This window comes from Lepisma saccharinum, chromosome 20 (genome assembly GCF_977018435.1).
Source record: "Lepisma saccharinum chromosome 20, izLepSacc3.1, whole genome shotgun sequence".
Lineage (NCBI taxonomy): Eukaryota > Metazoa > Arthropoda > Insecta > Zygentoma > Lepismatidae > Lepisma > Lepisma saccharinum.
The window spans coordinates 63,659,945-63,679,800 of NC_139248.1; the positions used below are offsets into that span (position 1 = coordinate 63,659,945).

At 42.5% G+C, this 19,856-nt stretch overlaps 1 protein-coding gene across 1 annotated transcript; it reads left to right on the top strand.

Annotated features, from left to right (window-relative positions):
* Nucleotides 1-4,533: 4,533 nt before the first annotated feature.
* On the top strand, nucleotides 4,534-10,946 carry LOC146003295 (uncharacterized). The gene is made up of 2 exons (XM_083141534.1): nucleotides 4,534-4,551; nucleotides 7,304-10,946. The coding sequence occupies exon 2, from the start codon at nucleotides 7,376-7,378 to the stop codon at nucleotides 10,940-10,942; it is 3,567 nt and encodes a 1,188-aa protein (XP_082997660.1). The 5' UTR covers nucleotides 4,534-4,551; nucleotides 7,304-7,375; the 3' UTR covers nucleotides 10,943-10,946.
* The last annotated feature ends 8,910 nt before the right edge of the window (nucleotides 10,947-19,856 follow it).

Consider the following 19,856-nt stretch of genomic DNA (forward strand, 5'->3'; position numbering starts at 1 on the left):
TGATTCTGGAGTTGGCAACCTGATTTCTTATGAGTTGGCAACCTGATTTCTTATGAGTTGGCAACCTGATTTCTTATGAGTTGGCAACCTGATTTCTTATGAGTTGGCAACCTGATTTCTGATGAGTTGGCAACCTGATTTCCTATGAGTTGGCAACCTGATTTCCTATGAGTTGGCAACCTGATTTCTTATGAGTTGGCAACCTGATTTCTGATGAGTTGGCAACCTGATTTCCTATGAGTTGGCAACCTGATTTCCTATGAGTTGGCAACCTGATTTCCTATGAGTTGGCAACCTGATTTCATATGAGTTGGCAACCTGATTTCATATGAGTTGGCAAACTGATTTCCTATGAGTTGGCAACCTGTTTTCCTATGAGTTGGCAGGTAACCTGATTTCATATGAGTTGGCAACCTGATTTCATATGAGTTGGCAAACTGATTTCCTATGAGTTGGCAACCTGTTTTCCTATGAGTTGGCAGGCAACCTGATTTATTTTGGAGTTGGTATTTTTTTTTCCTATTCATAGCCTAGGACCACGTGATATTGTGAGATAGCCCAGATCTTGGACTCAAAATACGCCACTGGTAACTATGAAATATAATTAATTGTTTATTAATTGTAGTAATGTTTATATTGGTAGTGTCCTAATTGCGAACAATGCCCAAATCGTCCAAATTGCGAACACATGAAAGTGAGAAATAATTTCATGTCCTAATTGCGAACACATGATACTGAAAAACCTGTTTTAAAATACAGACAGCTGGTTTGACTAACAACAATAGCCAACCTGATTGACTTATCATGGTCTTCTACTTTGTAAATAGCCTCCAAGGTCATTTCACCCTGTCAGTCCGTCGTTGTAATCTGACTTTCATTGGTGTTAATGACTCGAAACCCCTTGGTTCCTTAAGTGATGTGGAACTGCTTCAACAGGAAGCACGGGACAAATAATGTAGTGGAGAGATGGAACCGCAAAATCACCAGTGAGCTAGGTAGTCCACATCCAAGAGTGGACTATATAGATCCTTATATAAAGCTTAAAGGCTGAGGCAGAAAAGTCTAATGGCATGATCCTTAGGATGGAAATGAGCCTGGAAGATGTAAAACGGAAGGGGAAAAAATGTGTTTTTGTGTTTTGGCGAGGAGCACTAACAAGTATAAAGATATTGGTGGTATTTCTAAATTTTTAAGAACATTGTCATATGTTTTGAAATTTGAATTTGAAATTCAGGTAAAGTTAATAATTGTATTATTAAAGGACGAAGCTCTTTTCAGTTAAGAAGTGTACAGTACGTATTCCTATAAAAAATTGGCCACACTTTTATTATTAAATTATATATACTGTGGAGACGACTTTAATTCTGTCGAATTTTCTATGATCCAACAAAACACTGACCAGTCTTAAGTTTGGAACTGAGTCCTTTTAAAAAAAAATGTTAAATAGACTCGGGAAGTGTGAGAGAAAGTTGTAGGTCCCAAGGCAGAAAAATGTGTTCGCGATTAGGACATAGTTCTTTGAGTATATTCCTGTTCAGGCAGCAAGTGTTCGCAATTAGGAGTGTACGCAACTAGGACTGTTCAAACTAAGAAACAAGAATCTCAGATTTTTTCAGACCTTTGATTATAGGGTGGCGCAAAGAGAACGCATGTTTTTGGAATAAGTGTGACGTCGTTTATTTTCAAGATACAAACGTTTTATTAACACCAAAACCATTGTTATAAAATGCAGTTTGGATTGTTATACAGTGATGATTTAAGTATGGAAAGATGACGTCACTGTTGCTGCACACATCCGGAACTACTCGTCAAAGTTCCGCATTGCACTTGTCAACATTTCGTCTGGCACAGCTGTAATTCCTTCACGAGTAGCAACTTTCAGCTCGTCGACTGAACGAGGTTTTCGACTTGAGGTAACCCCACAGAAAGAACTCGCAGACACAATAATCTGGGAAGCGTGGGGGCCAAGAGACATCGCCGAAACGTGAGATTATGTGGTGGGGACAGCAACAATGACGTCATCTTTCCGACATCATCTTCCATATTTAAATCATCACTGTATGTCTATCCAAACTGCATTTCTTACCTATGTTTTTGGTGTTAATAAAACGTTTGTGTCTTGAAAATCAACGACGGTACACTTATTCAAAAAACATGCGTTCTTTTTTGCGCCACCCTGTATATTGTGTCCTACGTCCCGTACCCACATCCAGCCCTGTAACTTATTTATTTAATTGATTTATTTAACAAAGGATTCCAAATACAGCGTTAGCAATTTTACATTGAAATGTATAAAGGGAGAAAAATAACGCCAAAAAATAACAATATGAATAAAGATTTCATGCGATATAGAGCGTTACAAATTTTTAAATCTTAAGCTTTTTAAAACGTGCCCGATTTTCAAAAAAGTCTTTTGGTTTATTAAATTATTGTATTGGTTGAGTAGTCTGTTGACTTGTAGCTTTCTGATACGGAAAATAAGATAGTGAGAATGACGTCAAGCACTTCGTAAGTAGTTGCACCATCTATCGTTAAAATCCCGAAACTATCAAAAGATATCCAATACGTTTCATGGGCATATATAGCCGATATCAGAACAACGCAGTATCTTTGCATTCAAATAAACGATTCTCTTCACTGTAAATAGTCTGAGCGAAAGCACGCTTTGTATCAGAGGCTTTTCGTGGAATAGAAGGCAAAAATTTACCAACGAAAAGCTGGGACCAGAAACGAAGCAGCTAAACTTGTCAGAAACTGGTCACACGAATTTCGGCGCCATTTCTTCACTTTCGCGCGCATAATTGGCGCCATTTCTCGAGCAACTTTTCGCTTGCATGAAGGAGAGCGAGGAATGTATATGTAAAAAGCAAAAACCAATCATGGAACCATGGGGAGAGCCTTTCACACTCCAAGATTGGCTCAATTCAAGACGTCAAGCAACTTTCTGGAGCGGCTGGGTGCTGGAAGAAGGTTGAACTTGTAGCGAACGAAATATTCCCATTTTTATTTCCTTCTCGTTTTGTCCAATTTCACCTCTTCGTCAGCTATTTACAAACTTATTTCCGCTCAAGGTAGCGACGATATGTTTTCAAAATGCTTACAGGAGCTTACAATGGTGTGCCCAGAGTAGTAGATAGTAAATATGCCTTTGACAACAACTTTGATTTCTTGACCAAACGACCACAAAAACCTCAAAAACTCACTTTCTCTCCCCGTTTCGCGCCTTATTTATTACGCTGACGATGTTTCACGGCGCAGAAAAGCAGTGATGAGTGAAAGATGAGCTCTCATCCTCTCATCCTCTCATCCTCTCATCTTCTCATCTTCTCATCTTCTCATCTTCTCATCTTCTCATCTTCTCATCTTCTCATCTTCTCATCCTCTCATCTTCTCATCTTCTCATCCTCTCATCCTCTCATCTTATGCATCTTATCGTAATCTTCCAAGTCTCGTGGACACCAATGTTTGTATATCGTGACCTTTGTAAACCTCTCTCGGGAACGATGTGCCACACACGCGCGCGCGCGCCTCATTTATTACGCTGACGATGTTTCGCAACGAAGAAAACGGCACCAAAACATCAAAAATTCATTTTACTCATTTGGCGTTCGCCAAAACCTCAAAAGTCCCGGTTAAATGTTTGTATATCGTGACCTTTGTAAACCTCTCTCGGGAACGATGTGCCACACACACGCGCGCGCCTTATTAATTACGCTAGGACATTGACTATAGCACTTATTGTGTTTTAGTTTACTGCGTGTTTCGAGCTTCGAAGCAACAACTACAAATTCTCCTCCCTTTGGGGAGGACTATGCCCCGAGAAGCAAGATATCATTATTTCAAATGCTGGCCTGTTGCATGTTTCGAGTTTCCGAAACAACCCACCTGGCAGGCTATCAAATCATCCAACCTGCGTGGAAATTCTCTTCTCGCAACTCTATACCCCCGGATATCATCATCCGGTCTATTGTGTGCCTCGAGCTTCGAAACGACTCGCCTGAAAGGCCATCAATTACCCGGCCTGCGTGGAAATTCTCTTCTCGCAACTCTATACCCCCGGATATCATCATCCGGTCTATTGTGTGCCTCGAGCTTCGAAACGACTCGCCTGAAAGGCCATCAATTACCCGGCCTGCGTGGAAATTCTCTTCTCGCAACTCTATACCCCGGATATCATCATCCGGCCTATTGTGTGCCTCGAGCCTCGAAGCGACTCGCCTGAAAGGCCATCAATTACCCGGCCTGCGTGGAAATTCTCTTCTCGCAACTCTTTATACTCCGAGAAGCAGGATATCCTCATCCGGCCTATTGTGCGCTTCGAGCCTCGAAGCGATTGCAGGTCATCACCCCACCAAAGGAGGGGTGGTCCTGTGGGGTGGGGATTCCTATATAAACATAGCAGTTTTCTTCCTATCATAGTGAAACGTCAATCGTGGCAGTTCAGTATTTTTTTAATTTGTTTGTCTGGGAGTATACATACATACATATCATCGTGGAAGTTTTTTTTAGTGAGCTACAAGTTTTTTGAAGTCTCTCCATCTTTCTTGAAAGGTAAGTTTTTATTTTTTTCATGATATATTTATATTTTGTTTTGCGTCTGACACACACATATTCAAGAGGAGTCATAAAAAAAATTGACACACACACTTACATGTCGCATATTTTTTACCTCCTACAACAGTGCACACACACACACACACACACACACACACACACACACACACACACTGTTCGCGTCTATAGAGGAGCCCAAGTTAAGAGTTCAGTATGGGCTGTTATGGGCTTTTACTTTTGAGATCCCCATCCCTATTCTGCCAGAAACAAAAGTTATTAACATGCGAAGAGAAAATAATAAATATGCAAAAAGGAGAGGAAATGTAAGGTTTTTGATGCTCTATACCTTCTATTACAATTCAGAATATTCAAAAAATGTGCTTTTTTTTTCTTATGTTAAGCGCGATTTGGGGAGTCAAAAATAACAGCTATTCGCCTGTTGCCACTTGCTGCAAACACGTGTTGGGAAGAGGGAAGGGGGTGGGGAATGGCTAGGCAAAAGTTCGTGAATAGGCTTCCGTCTTGGGGCCAGGTCAAGAAATTTATTATTTGTGTGTGGGCTTTCTTGTTTTGGGGAATTTTTCTCTGAAAACAGGCATATTGTATGCATTGGTGGATCTAGCGGGAATACCCCCGGTTCACTCGCTCTTCCCAAAGGATGACTAACTATTATAAAAAGTTAGATAGCATTATATTAAAAGAACATAAAATGATTGAGCAGTTCTTTTCCAGATAGTAAAGTTTGACGCAAATGCATAAATAGGGAATAGATTTATGAGATACCTAAGTAAATTTAATCCGGAACTTGTTGTTTGAAAGGCAATAATGTTAACTGATGGATACAAAGCGAGAGCATTTTAGATTGAATATTTCCAATGTCTCTCTTTCTTTCTATTATCATTGTTTACACAAATACAACAGAACTTCATCTATTTCACACCTCTAGTTTTTGATTAATTGAGTTTTAAATTTATTTTTCTGCACAGATATGTTAATTGGGACTGGACGGACTTACGGTTTTATGTGAGATACGAACCTTTAAATGCCTCCACAGGCTATGGAACTCTAATCCCTTAATTAAAATGCGACGACCGGGGTTTTTTGGTGTATGCCGGTATTATAATGAACACCGTTCCGTTTCAAATAAGACAGTGCACCGAAAAATGTGAAAGAGGCCTCCCCGATGGGGCAGTGGTAACGTTGTCGCCTTTATGTGCATAAAGGAAAGAAAAACACTGTGATAAAATAGAGAGCAAGACGTATAAAAAGTATATTCGGAAACAGTTATTTTCAAATCTTCCTCCACGGACCGTCATTATTGTGGACCAACAGCTGCAAGAATGAACAGCTTCCCACCAAGTCATGCATTCTTGTATGTTCCAGTCAAAGCAAACTATTGTAGGTGCCAGCACCCATGTTGTGACCCCACGCTTTTGATGGGCAATTGTTCTCCCATATTTAAATATAAGGGGAATTTGATGCTGAACGTGCTGCTATTACATTAAATTGCAAGTTTAATTTCATCTTAACATCGGAAATTATATCGGAACATCAGTGTTGTGAAACTAAGAATTTTAATAAGACGATCGTCAATAACAGAAAAGATATCGGATCTAAAAATAGCATTAAATTTGCACAGCACTTGTTTACGTCACTTTGAATTTTCACAATTTAAGTGTTTTATTCTTCTGAATCTGGTAAAGAATAATACATAATAATTCCACGCAACTGCACTTTTTTTATAGCTAGTTGTTATTAATACCCGACTTATTTTTTATCGTGATATCATACTTTTCCTCATAGCTAGTAAATATAGTTCTCTATTTTATACATACACATTTATTGAGAAGAATAGTTATTACAAGAAATATGTTATATTCTGTTTCATATCTCGCAACCTCTAGGATTTTTCTTATTTACAGGAATTATAATCTTAAAAGGACGAAAATACGAGGGGGAAATGTCTGCTTCATACAAAGAAAACATATGTTAATATTAAGTTATAGGATAGGGCATAGTGTATAATAATAAATATTATGCGCTTATCCACTTAATACATTTTCTTTTTTGTAATTTAGGTAGTTTCCCCGATTCCTACTCTCGCCGTTGAATTGCACATACTCGCAAGTTGCAACAAGAGGAAACATAAAACCGTAGTGCAGAAATCTATTTTTTTTTTTAAATTATAGACCTATAGCAGCTAGGGACGACCAAAATAACGTCTAGTTTAGTGCTCTTTGTGCATAAATATACTATATTTAGCCCGTCTGAGCTACCCTGTCGTTGCGCTTTAATATATTAATTCTTAGGTTCAGGACAACGTAATTTTCAGAAATTTATGACTTGCTACATAATCCTAAAGCTTTGCTAAACAATTTTTGTTATCGATTTACACAAGAAGTTCTTACCTTCGTTGAAAATAACGTTTGAATAGCTATCCTATCGCACTCCAATGTAAAGCTTAGGGCAACCAGATGACGAATAAAATTATTTAGGGACAAACAGGGGTGGCGCCTCTAGAGGAAAAGTTTGGCAGTGAACAGCCCCGTTGACCACTAACTTTTGTTGTTGCGTGTACTACAGCAGACGCTCGATGTGCACTGGAGCTTTCTTCTACTGCACACCATGGGGCAACGCTGTTGCCATAAGCCCCATACTGAACTCTTAAGTTGGGCTCGCTAATAATATATATATGTGGAAGGAAAAAAAAATGTCTAGCATTTTTCAACTTTTTTTTCTTCTGTTTCAGTGTGCTTTCCCCTACCACCACCACCACAACCTACCCCCAAAAATTTCTCTGTATATAAATAACAGAGGAAAAATGGAATCGCAACCAGGTCCCTCCGGTCTTTGCGGAAAAGTGGCATGTCGTAACTGTAGAAAATTGATTTCTAAACCTAATATTGCTAGGCATTTGAAAAAATGTCGTCTACCGGAACATGATGTCGTAGTCCCCCCGTCAAAGAAATCTCGCACTGATGCACATGAAGGCGGCGGTGCTTTGAATAAAAGTGCACGCATCATGACGTATAAATCTGGAAGTGATGAAAAATGTGACTCGAGCACCTTCCTCGACAATGTGAAATCTCTGGTAGTCGATCAATTACGTAATTGCATCGTTAATGTTGCAGTTAAAATTCATCTCGTCTTGACCCTGCTGTATGAGAAAGTTGTCTCGTCCGAGTCAAGTACTTTCAGCTTTTACGTAGGGTGCGAAGGCTTACATGAGGGCAATCACGAGGATCTGGAGGAAATTGTGACACGGCTATTCGAGCACCTGGGACAAAAACAAGAAGAGTTTGAAGGTCGCGGAAGTGGATGGAGTCTTTGCGGACACAGCCACATGTTAGAGCTTCGAGTCTGTAATTTCAAACCGTTAGGCAGTGCTCAAAAAAAACAAACAAAAAAAAAACAAAATGCAGTGTTAAACATACAAAGTAATGATGCGAAGAGTTTCTTATGGTCTGTCATCGCCGCATTACACCCGGCTAATAATGTTAACCCCCAACGTCTGTCCAATTACAAACGATATGAGGGGGGATATGAGAATATGATGAGAGGAATTTCCTATCCTGTGCCCCTGAATAAGATCAATCAATTTTTAAAAAACTATAGAGAGGAAAAAAAAGAAGATCTCGATATTTCCGTGTTTGGGGTTGACGATTGCGACAACATTCGTGTGTTAAGACCTGCGAGAAGCCAGAATAATGTAATTCGACTCTTGCTTGTAGATGGCCGTTACAGTTTGATACGGAATTTTTCTCGATTAGTAGGAAGACAGATCAGCAAGGATCACGATAAGATCGACATTTGCGATCGATGTTTGGGAATTTTTCGCGTGGGAAAGAAGACGAAAGAACAGCACAAGTGTTTTGGCTCTGTGACTGCAGAACCCGAAGATGTCATGCCGGAACCCGGAACCAAGATGAAATTTCAGAAACACCAGGCTCTTCTCCACCATCCCGCTGTCCTTTATGCCGACTTTGAAAGCTTCCAAGTTCCCATGACGTTTTGCAACCCTGATCCCTCTACCTCAAGCACAATCCAAATTTTTCACCACGAGCCTTGCAGTTTCTCCATCTACGGAGAAAAATTGAATGATGTCATCTTGTATTGCGGACCCGATGCGGCAAAACATTTTGTTAAGAAGATAGCGGAATGCGCGAGAGAACTTGCACCCAGCCTGAAAGGCTCTTATGTTTCTCCACCTGCTCTCACGACGGAACAACAGCGGAGACATGACATGGCGACAAGATGCGCGGAGTGTGACCAAGCTTTCACCCCCGAAAATCACAAGGTCGTACACCATGATCATCAGAATGGATTATTCCTGAGCACGATCTGTAATTCGTGCAATCGTAAGATTAAGGAGTCGCATTTTGTTGTCGTGTTTCTGCACTACACCGAGAAGTACGATACGCATCTCTTCGTCAAAGAACTCTACAACATAACTTCTCGAATCAGCATCATCCCGAGAACGAGCGAGAAGTACATCGCCGTGAGAGTGTGGATCCCTCTCGAAGAAGGAAGAAGTGTGGAAGTTAGAATCCTGGATTCGTACAATTTCCTGTCCTCCAGCCTGGCCACCCTTGCAGCTCAACTCGGCGACGAAGATCTTGTGGCCACCAAGCAAATATGTTTTTCGGGAGGAGATGAGAATTTGAATCTGTTGCGTCGCAAGGGCGTCTACCCCTACGAGTACGTCAATGATTTTGACAAATTTGACGAGACGGAACTTCCACCCCGGGAGGCATTTTATTCCCATCTCACGGAGGACGTCTGTTCCGAAGAGGACTACGAACACGCCCGTAGTGTGTGGACGGCCTTCAATTGCCAAACTTTTCGTGATTATCACGACCTGTATTTGAAATTGGACGTGACTCTCCTCATGGATATTTTCGAGTCGTTTCGCAAGAGATGCATCTCGATCTACAAGTTGGATCCTGCGTATTTCTTCACGACGCCGGGATTGACTTGGGAATCGATGATGAAATACACCAACATGGAACTGGGACTCATCGTAGAGAAGGAACAGTATGCCTTCATGGAGAGTGCGATACGCGGTGGCATCGTCCAATGTCCCCGAAGGCATGCACAGGCAAACAATCCCCATACGCCTGGTTACGATGCATCGAAGTCCAACACTTACATCGTCTACTGGGATGTCAACAACCTGTATGGCCACTCCATGTCCCAGTGTCTTCCCATCGGCGACTACGCGTGGATGACCGAAGAGGAACTCTCCTCTGAGGATTTTCTTCTCAACTGGAGCGAAGATAGCGAATGGGGCTGTTTCTTGGAAGTGGATCTCGATTATCCCGAAACACTTCACGAGAAACATCACGGATTCGCCCTGGCCCCCACCAAAGAGAAGCCACCTGGAGGATCATCGGAGCCAAAACTCATACTAAGCGTGGAGAACAAGAGGAATTACGTTGTGCACTACCGTCTCCTTCAATTCTACGTGCGTCACGGCTTGCAGCTGAAGAAAATACACAGAGGATTGAAATTTAGGCAGAGCAGGTGGCTGGAACCCTACATAGCCGAGAACACGCGACGCAGAGCGCAATCGACATCGCCTGCAGACAAGGATCTGTACAAACTGTTCAACAACGCCATCTACGGCAAGACGATGGAGAACGTGCGCAATTACATCGACGCAACGTTGGTCACGGACGAAAAGAAATTCGAAAAGATTGTCGCGTCCCCCTACTTCAAAAACTTCACCATTTTCGACGAGAATCTGGTATTCGTCGAGAAGAACAAGAAGCAAGTGAAGCTCAACAAGCCGATTGCCATAGGTGCCACCGTCCTTGAACTATCAAAATTGCACATGTACCAATCGTACTACGACCAGTTTCAACTCTTTTACGGAGATAACATCCAAATATGTTACATTGACACGGATAGCTTCATTTTTCTAATCCAAACACCAAGCCTCGAACATGATCTGACTAAGATGAAGCATCTTTTTGATTTTAGTAACTTACCATCAGGCCATCACTTGCATTCGACGGAAAATAAAATGACCATAGGAAAGTTCAAAGACGAAGCGGCTGGTAATTACATCAGCGAATTTGCGGGGCTTCGTGCCAAAATGTACTGCGTTAAGATTGCAGATAAGAAAGAGATCAAGAAAGCGAAAGGGGTAGGAAGAACAAGTACTGCTAAATTCAACATGAAAGACTACAAAGAATGCCTCTTTCATGGTGAAAAAAAACTCAGCACAGATCATCGCATTGCGAATACTTTACACGAACTGTACACGACGCGCGTAACCAAGGTCGCATTGGATGGCAGAGACAACAAGTTACGTGTTCTCGATTGTCAAATCCACACGAGAGAGTGGGGCCACTGCAATGGAAGCGATAAATGTGACGTGTGTTAACTGTAACCCCATAGCCATGAAGTCCGCTGTGTGTTTTTTGCCATTCTTCAAAAACAGACGGAGGAAAAGAGGGGCCCTTGGGCGATGAAAAGTTGCAAGTTGTAATTATGTCGTTAAGGCTCGCTCTAAACACGAGGCTCATTAAATTCAACTCTTACTTTTTTTTCTTCTTCATAATTACATGTTCTCGAGCCATTTGAATTGCATCGCCGCAGATAAAATCTTCTCTTCTCTTCTCTTTATTCGATCTATGAAAGGGGCACAGCATGTAGAAATTTAATTTAAATAACAGGAACAATGAATCTTTTCGGTTTTCGCAAACAGACCATTATGGAAACTGCACCAATAAATTCCAATAACCTCTTACCTTCCGTGTTAACTAAACTCAATGGTCTACTCATCGTTCACCTTAACAGCATTTGGACAAAACTGGATGACGATGTGGGCAAGATGTTTTACGTTTTTAATAACAATTTACATTTTTACAAAATTCCGATCGATGGAAAACTTCAAATCACCGTGAATCCGGAAAACGTAGGCGAAATCAAAATATCTACCGGCAAGAACATTTTTCGAATCAAGCACGAGAAGATGCTTTCTAACATTACGTACGATGTTTCTGCAGGAGATTGTTTATACGTGGAACTCCTAGGAGATTACGACAAACTTATTCCTCTCTTCGTAGAATTACGAATCGTCTATCCTATTATAAATAACCGTTAACCAAAAATGCCTAACGACATTTTCGGCAACACCAAGCGTGTAGACCATGCAGAAGAGATTCTCATGTTGGACGTCCGAATTAAAAAGTTGAGGAGCGATTTGATTGCTTTGCAGGAGACCTTAAACAAAAGTTTAGAGTCGGAGATCGCTACGCTCCAAACGCAATGTCTCGACCCCATTCTGAAAATCGATTCCGAACTGAAAACGCTCATAAAAAATTATGTCGACGTACCTTCTTACGACAACGTTCAAAATATACAGTTGAGCGTGGATAAGCTTCAAAATGATTTGCTCAAATTACAGCAATTTCAATCGAAAAATGAAGATTTGGAAAAATTGAAACTCGAAATCGAAGAACGAACTTCAGCAATAGAAAAGAATTTCTCTGAACTTCAAACCGTCGTGAAGGATATTGATGTAGAACGCTTGCATGTTGTTGTTTCCAAATTACAAGAAGAATTCGCCGGCACGTTGGAAGAAATTAAATCCAAGTTACAGACTTTGGAAGATACCATGACGAACCTACCATCGTCAGACGAACTGCAGGTCATCAGCAAAAGCGTCGCGAACATAAAAATTCAATTGGAGGCTTATCAAGATTTCGAACACATTCAAACCACCATCGCTACGCTTCAGGCGTCTCTGGAGTTGATCAACGAAGAAATTAAAAATATTCACGCTGAAGCCAGTGCGTTGACGAGCATTCAGGACACATTGAGCACGGTTCAGCAAAAGATCGAATATTTAGAAAATTTGAACGTCGAAACGAATCTTGCTCATTTTCATCACGTACTGGACAACATACAGGCTGACTTGGAATCGTTACGGACGAGCGTACCTTCGAGCGAAGATTTGGAAAAATTGAAAACGGCGGTGACGGCACTATCCGATTCGAGCGACATCAAAAGTTCGTTGAGCGATCTCGAGAGTAGGGTGTCCAATCTCCCCACCTCCAAAGAATTGCACGCTTTGAAAAGGAGCATATCACGTATGCTGAAACGACTAGAAACGGAAACGGCGAACGTGGAACAGATTCGAGACGAACTTGCTTCGCTGGTGTCGACGCTGCCCACTTCGCAGAGCGTCGCCGACCTTCACACGCAGTTTACAGAGATGCGAAGCATCGTGAACGATCTTACCGAGAAGAGTTCGAAATTGAATCAAGTCGAGAACCTTCAGAGTATCGTCGTCAACATCAGAGATCAAGTTGGAGTGCTGGAATCCACGCAGGAATCGACGCTGGCCTCTTTCGGTGCCAAGCTGCAAGAACTCAACGAAAACTTCAAGCAGTTGAACGTAGAAGTGAAAATCAAACCGTCATTTTCTACAGTAACGGATACCATAGTCGAATATTTGTTGCCCGTACAAAATACACTGGGACAGCTTCACAGCAACCTCGTTAGCGTCGATACTAAATTCGCCAAACTGCATTCTCTGCAAGCCATCGAAATCAACAGCGTACCCAATCAGCAGAGAATCTCCACGTTCGTCGAAGGTAACAAACTGTACATGTTGCATCCTTATCATCCGTACTACAAGTTTCTCCTCGATGGCACGATTCAGATAAATGAATTTTCGTACTGGTCTCACGGTAGAAAAGCTAGCGTTCCCACCATGACCCTAATATCGAATCGTGGTGTCCAGAAAGCAGGAAACATTCCTCTGGCACGTTGGAACGAAACGCGCAACATATATGAAATACACGAAGACGAAGATCTCACCGTTTTTGACGTGAGTGCCGGCGATAAGCTGATCATTCAAAACACGAGCGAGGTGCCACCTTCTTTGAATCCCATCACGCTGGTGCTTCTCTTCAAACGTAATCTCTAAAAATGTCTAGGCAAGCCATCGTCGAAGAATTGCATAAACCTGCACGCCGCAACTACGAACGTTTGGCGGTGGTAACCAAGGGAATCGACGACCTCTGGCAAGGTGACCTCGTGGAGATGAGTAGCGGCAATTTGAAAAACATACATAAATTGAACAAGGGCAACAAGTACCTTCTCACCGTCATAGACACGTTTTCGAAATTCGCATGGGCTCTACCTTTGAAGGCCAAAACGGGGACGTGCGTCACGGAAGCATTCAAAACAATTTTTTGCGAAAGCGGCAGACGACCACGGTTTTTGCAAACGGACAATGGTAAAGAATTTTACAACGCCGTATTCCAAAAGTTTATTCAAAAACATGGCATTCGACATTATTCGACCTTCAGCCACATCAAAGCCAGCATCGTGGAAAGATTTAATCGAACCTTGAAAACACACATGTGGAAACGATTCACGCTTCGAGGAAATTACAAATGGGTCGACATACTGCCGGAACTCGTCGACACCTATAATGATAGGGTACACAGAACGATAGGCATGAAGCCAGCGGACGTTACGAAATCCGACGAGCAGCGTTTAATTTCTACAGTTTATTGTCCAAAGTACACTCCCGCGACTACCAAGAAATCAAAATTCAAAATTGGAGACCAGGTGAGGATCAGCAAATTCAAACGCACCTTCGAGAAGGGATTCACAAAAAATTGGAGTACGGAACTTTTTACGGTGGTTCGAGTTTTACCCGGAAACCGGCACACGTATATAATAAAAGATAACAGCGCCGAGATTTTGAAAGGAAGATTTTACGAAGAGGAACTCTCTAAAACGAAACACCCCGACACGTACCTCATCGAGAAAGTATTGCGTAGGAAAGGTGACAAACTATTGGTGAAATGGCTGGGGCTTCCGGAAAAAAATTGGATCGACGCGAACGAAGTGATTCTATGAGTACGTGGAACGTGGTGAAGCGTCTACCGGATTTAGAAAGTCAAAAGAAGAAAAGAAACGGCGAGTTGCTCCCCGACAGCATCCGCTGTCTCATCGTAGGCCCTTCGGGGTGTGGGAAAACAACACTGCTCGTGGACAATTTTCTCCTCGCACCGAATTGGTTAGATTGGAAGAACAGGCACCTGTACGTGTTCTCGAAAAGTTTGGAGCAATCCAAATACCAGCAACTGATAAAACTGTACGATGGTCTGGACATTGCAACGTTCTCTTCGGAAATAAAACCACTCGACGATTGTCGCGAAAATTCAGTTGTTGTGTTCGACGACGTCATCCTGGAAAATCAAAATGAAATTCGCAACTTTTTCACGCAGGGTCGTCACAAAGGAATGGATTGCTTCTTCCTAGCTCAAACGTTTTCCAAAATTCCAAAACAGTTAGTACGTGACAACGCTAATTTCATATGTTTGTTTCGTCAAGATCACACCAACCTCAAGCACGCGTACGATGACTACGTAGGCGGAGACATGAACTACAATCAATTTTCGGAACGCTGCTGCTCCCACTGTTGGAACAGTGACGATTTCGGATTCGCGACGATCGACATGACGAGGAAACCCAACGACGGAAAATACAGAAACAAAATCAACGACTTTCTAAACGTTGCAACGTTGTGAGAAACAACGTGTATAAATAACGTTATGGCGAAACGAAAAATCGAAGACGAAAATCTCAAGTTGCGAAACTACCTCGCGAAACGCTTCAAAGGTTGGAAATCCGAGAATCGCGGATTCTACGAAGAGAAGAAACGTCAAGATCAACCTGTGATCGATGCCATCAGCGATCTAGGTAAAGAAATTAAAGGCGTCACAGAACAAAATAAAAATTTGATCAACGAACTTGTACCACTTGCAGCTAAAAGTTACACCGTACCCACGCCTATTTCGAGCATTCCTTCGACGCCGTTCGAACTGAAGAACGTACCGCCAGGACGTCGAGCCATAAGCAGCACGTCGTCGTCTTTGGATAAGATCGAGTTGGGACCTTTGGCACGAGACTACCTGAGCACGGGCAAGTTCGACAAGGATGAAGTGTTCGGATTGTATCCCACCATGGAAACCAACGAAGGCGGCGGTGTCGTGTGGAAGATTGGAAAATCGAAGGTTACTTTTGAAGGCAACGACATTAAAGTTAATTTAGGCGATAAGAATAGCTGGAACAGGTATCCGGGTACGGTGGGACTGTGGGAACTCGTTGCCAAAAAGCAGCCGAAGGATTACACCGACGAAGATTACCAGAGTTACAAGGAAATTCTGATCATGACGGATGCCTTGTACCAAAACAACGACGCTACGCAGAATAGGGTGAAATCGAGCAGCGGCGAGAAGTACAGGAATCTCATCAAGCCGATATGGAACCAGGTGAAAACAGGCAGTGGCGTCAAACTCTACAACACCCTGCCCAAAGAGTTTGTGTGGGTGGACGACGTGCGCAAGCTCATAGACAGGTTGTTGGTTATTGCAGGAGAGGAGAATGCAGGCAATCGTAATTTCTACAACGAGAAGGTAGGAATTGTGGACATGATCAGCACAAAACTTTCCAACTTCATCGTGAACGACGACAAGGGCATAGGTTACCTCATTAAAATTATCAACACGCTGCCTCCGAGATTCTGGAACGTTGCCGAGGGTCGAGGTCTCGTGAACGACATCATCAACAAGTTACCTTTCGAGATGCATTTACCCGGCTACCAGTACTGCGGACCAGGTACCAAACTCGAGAAAAGATTGAAGAGAGGGGACAGGGGTGTGAATCCGTTGGACGCCGCATGCAAAGATCACGACATCGCCTACAACACCACTCGCACCGATCTGGATGCACGTCACGAAGCAGACAGAAAGTTAGAGCACGCAGCTTTCGAAAGATTCGTTAGCAGAGACGCTTCGCTGGGAGAAAGAGTTGCAGCACTAGGCACCACCATAGCCATGAACACGAAACAAAAACTTGGGTGGGGTATATAAATAACATACAGTAAAAAAAAACATCATGTCTGGTATAACCGATTTGCCGCACGAAGTGCTATGTCAAATATTCCAACAGGCAGTAAACAGAGATGTTAATAAACTTTTAATCATAGCAAGATCAACGCCGGAATTTCGCACCCCTTGTGAAATGGTTGTCAAGGATTATCTTCGGGAAATTAGCGGCATGAGGTGCGGCGATCTCGACACTCTTTTTTCGGTCGCAGGGGAAAAATTAAACAATAGGTTAGATGAACTGCACGAGGCGAGGCAGGGGAGAAGACGATTCTCAGATGATTGGTATAAGTCGAAACAAGAGACGGAAGATATCATCACGCACATCATCGCGTTTTCCGAAGCACAAACTTTCTTCCTCTAACACAGACAAAAAAAATCTTCGATACAAAAATCTCGTGAAAAAAAAAATATATAAAATAACACACATCGTGAAAAAAAAAATATTAGGTGTATATATAAATAACACACATTGTGAAAAAAATTAAATTTCTCTAACACTGAAAATTTCTCTTCAATATGACGACTGAAAAAATGAGTGACCTCCAAGCATTAAAACAAATGCTAAATTTGTCAGTAGAGTATGTAAAAATTCAGGAATTGGAAGTCGACAAACCTTACACGATAACTTCCGGTTCAATTGTTTCTACCCAGTATGGTCCCAGGGTGCGTCTGTTGCTCAACGCACAATACAGTCTATTTTTACCGGATAGATACGCTAACATGTTATCCGACGAGAAGCTATCTATTTTAATCGAGAACAAAACTCAAATCGTGTACAAGGGTACAAAGGAACTTCTTGGTAAGAAAACAAAGCACGTAATAGAATTTGTGTAACGGCTCTACGCGAAGTATATCCTTGAAAAAAATACACGGAAAAAAAAATCTCAGAACATTTATATATAAATAACATACCGAAAAAAAATTATACAAAACAAAAAAAATCTCCGAACATATATATAAATAACATACCGCGAAAATAACATATAGAGCATCATCATGAAGCCCAAGGGTGTCGTGTACCAGATACCATACTCCAATCTGAAAAATCTAGGTGCCCTCGATGGGTTACTCACCAAGAAACAACGCGAGAAGAAACGTTCTTGCTTGACGAAAGGACACGGAATGAAATTACTTCTCAGCACACCTCAATTGAGACGCTTGCAGCGTTCGCGAAAACAGCAAAAGATCGGAGGTTTCATATTTAGCATCCCAGCCATCCTGGCAGCATTGGGGGCCGTTGGAAGTTTGGCCGGCGGTAGCGCCGCCATCGCGAAAACCGTCATCGACTCGAAGAAGAACAAGGCAGAATTGGAAGAACAGAAACGTCATAATCTGGCTATGGAAAAAAAGGGGAAAGGTATAACCAAAAAACAAAAAAGCAACCTCGATGCTTTGAAGAAATATAAAAAAAAGAAGAAGCCCTGTCCAACTTCGATATTGAATCTCTGATCGAACCGTTGGGAATAAGAAACTTCAGGGGTGTTTTCATGTCCGATTCTCTACCCTCTGCTGTGAAGAAAAAAGAGTATGGCGTGGTCAACCTGGATAGTTACAAAAATCCTGGTACACATTGGATATGCTACCTTAAAATTGACGATAACAATGCATTTGTTTTCGATTCGTTTGGTGGCACACCACCTGCCAGGTTGGTGAAGTATCTCAGTGTTGCCAACCTCTACTACAATGACAAACGCATCCAGGGTTTCACCGATGTTAACTGCGGCCACCTATGCCTTTTCGTTCTCGCATACATGTCTAAAATAAATAACCCCTCAGTGGAGCATTTTCAGAAAGCATTGTGGAACCTCAAACACAATGGGCGTGTTCCATCTCACGAGCGAATCTTCGATCTTGAAACTCACGCTGCACGACGACATCGTCTATCCTAAATCCGTGGCTCTGCGTGCATTCTACAGCATGTACCTCATACCTAACGTCACGCAGCACAACAACAAAATTAGCGTCGGAAGCGAACACATCGTCGTCACGCCAGGCCAATACAATCTTTCCACTTTGCAAGCTCAATTACCCAAAGGCACGTACCTTTCTCAAAATTCGGTCACGCACAGAGTGGAAATCCTATCGGCAACGGAAACCATAAACCTGGGTACCATGGGAGAACTTTTAGGTTTCGAGAACAACACCAAACTTGAAGCTGGCATCAAACACACGGCAACCAACATTCCTAAATTTCTAGCCATAGAAACTCTAAACGTTCACTGCAACGTGGCGGAAGGCATGATCACGAAATCCTCGGACGGATTGTTAGGAAGTCACAAGCAGACAGGAATCATAGCCACGTTCAAACCCAGTTCCGAATTCATGGAACCGATCATCTACACACCCTCTTCGCCGATCTATTTTCCAGTATGCCGCAACCGCATAGACGACATAGAGTTGGTGGTGACGAACGAGAAAGGAGACGTGGTGGATTTCGCAGGTGCAACGACCACTGCCATCGTGGAGATCAACGTATAATAAATAACACACATAGTAAAAAATGGAGCAAATCGAAAGTTACGAATTGCAATCTTTTCCTCCCAACCGTCGCACGTTCGCCAATTTGAACGAAGCGAACAGAGAGATCGAATACGACGTGGACGTAGGGGATGGGTTCGTTCATCCTCACAGAGCGGACCTCTACCTTCAATTTGACGTGGTGAAGAAGGAAAGCGGAGACGCGTTTCCGCCCAATGCAAATTTGATACTCGTTGACAACTTCGTGCCTTACCTGTTCTCGCAGGTGGAGGTGAGGAAACACAACACCGTCATAGACAGAATAGACTATCCAGGCATCACGTCGACGGCAGTGGGAACATTGAAATTATCCAAAACAGACGCAGCATACTACCAGGCGGGAGGATTCGAAGCAGGGACCAAAATATCGACGACAAGTCACACGGCGCTCTTTCCCATGCGTCTGCTGCCGGGATTCTTCTCGGACTACAAGGAGATCATGTGGAAGGGGGGATTGCGCGTCACTTTTCGAAGAGCAGCCAACGACAACAACGCACTGATGCGATACACCAACTTGAATGCCGACGGCACGCCGATAGCCAACACATTACCCGAAGCAGCCAAGTGCGTCATCCGGAGCATGGAATTGAGAATGCCGATCGTAGAATACGAAACAAACTACGCCCTCAAGTACAAAGCAGAGATCTTGAAAAGTCCGCAGGTACCGATTCACTTTCACGGTTACCAGTGTGTGCAGAAGATGGCGTCGGGAAGTCACATGGAATTCGACGTGACGACACAGTTCAACAACATACAGTTCGACATGCCAGATTTCGTCGTAGTGCTCTTTCAGACCAGGCGTGATAACAACCAGGAAAAAGATTCCAGCAAGTTCGACGACTGCAAGATCAAGAACGTTTATCT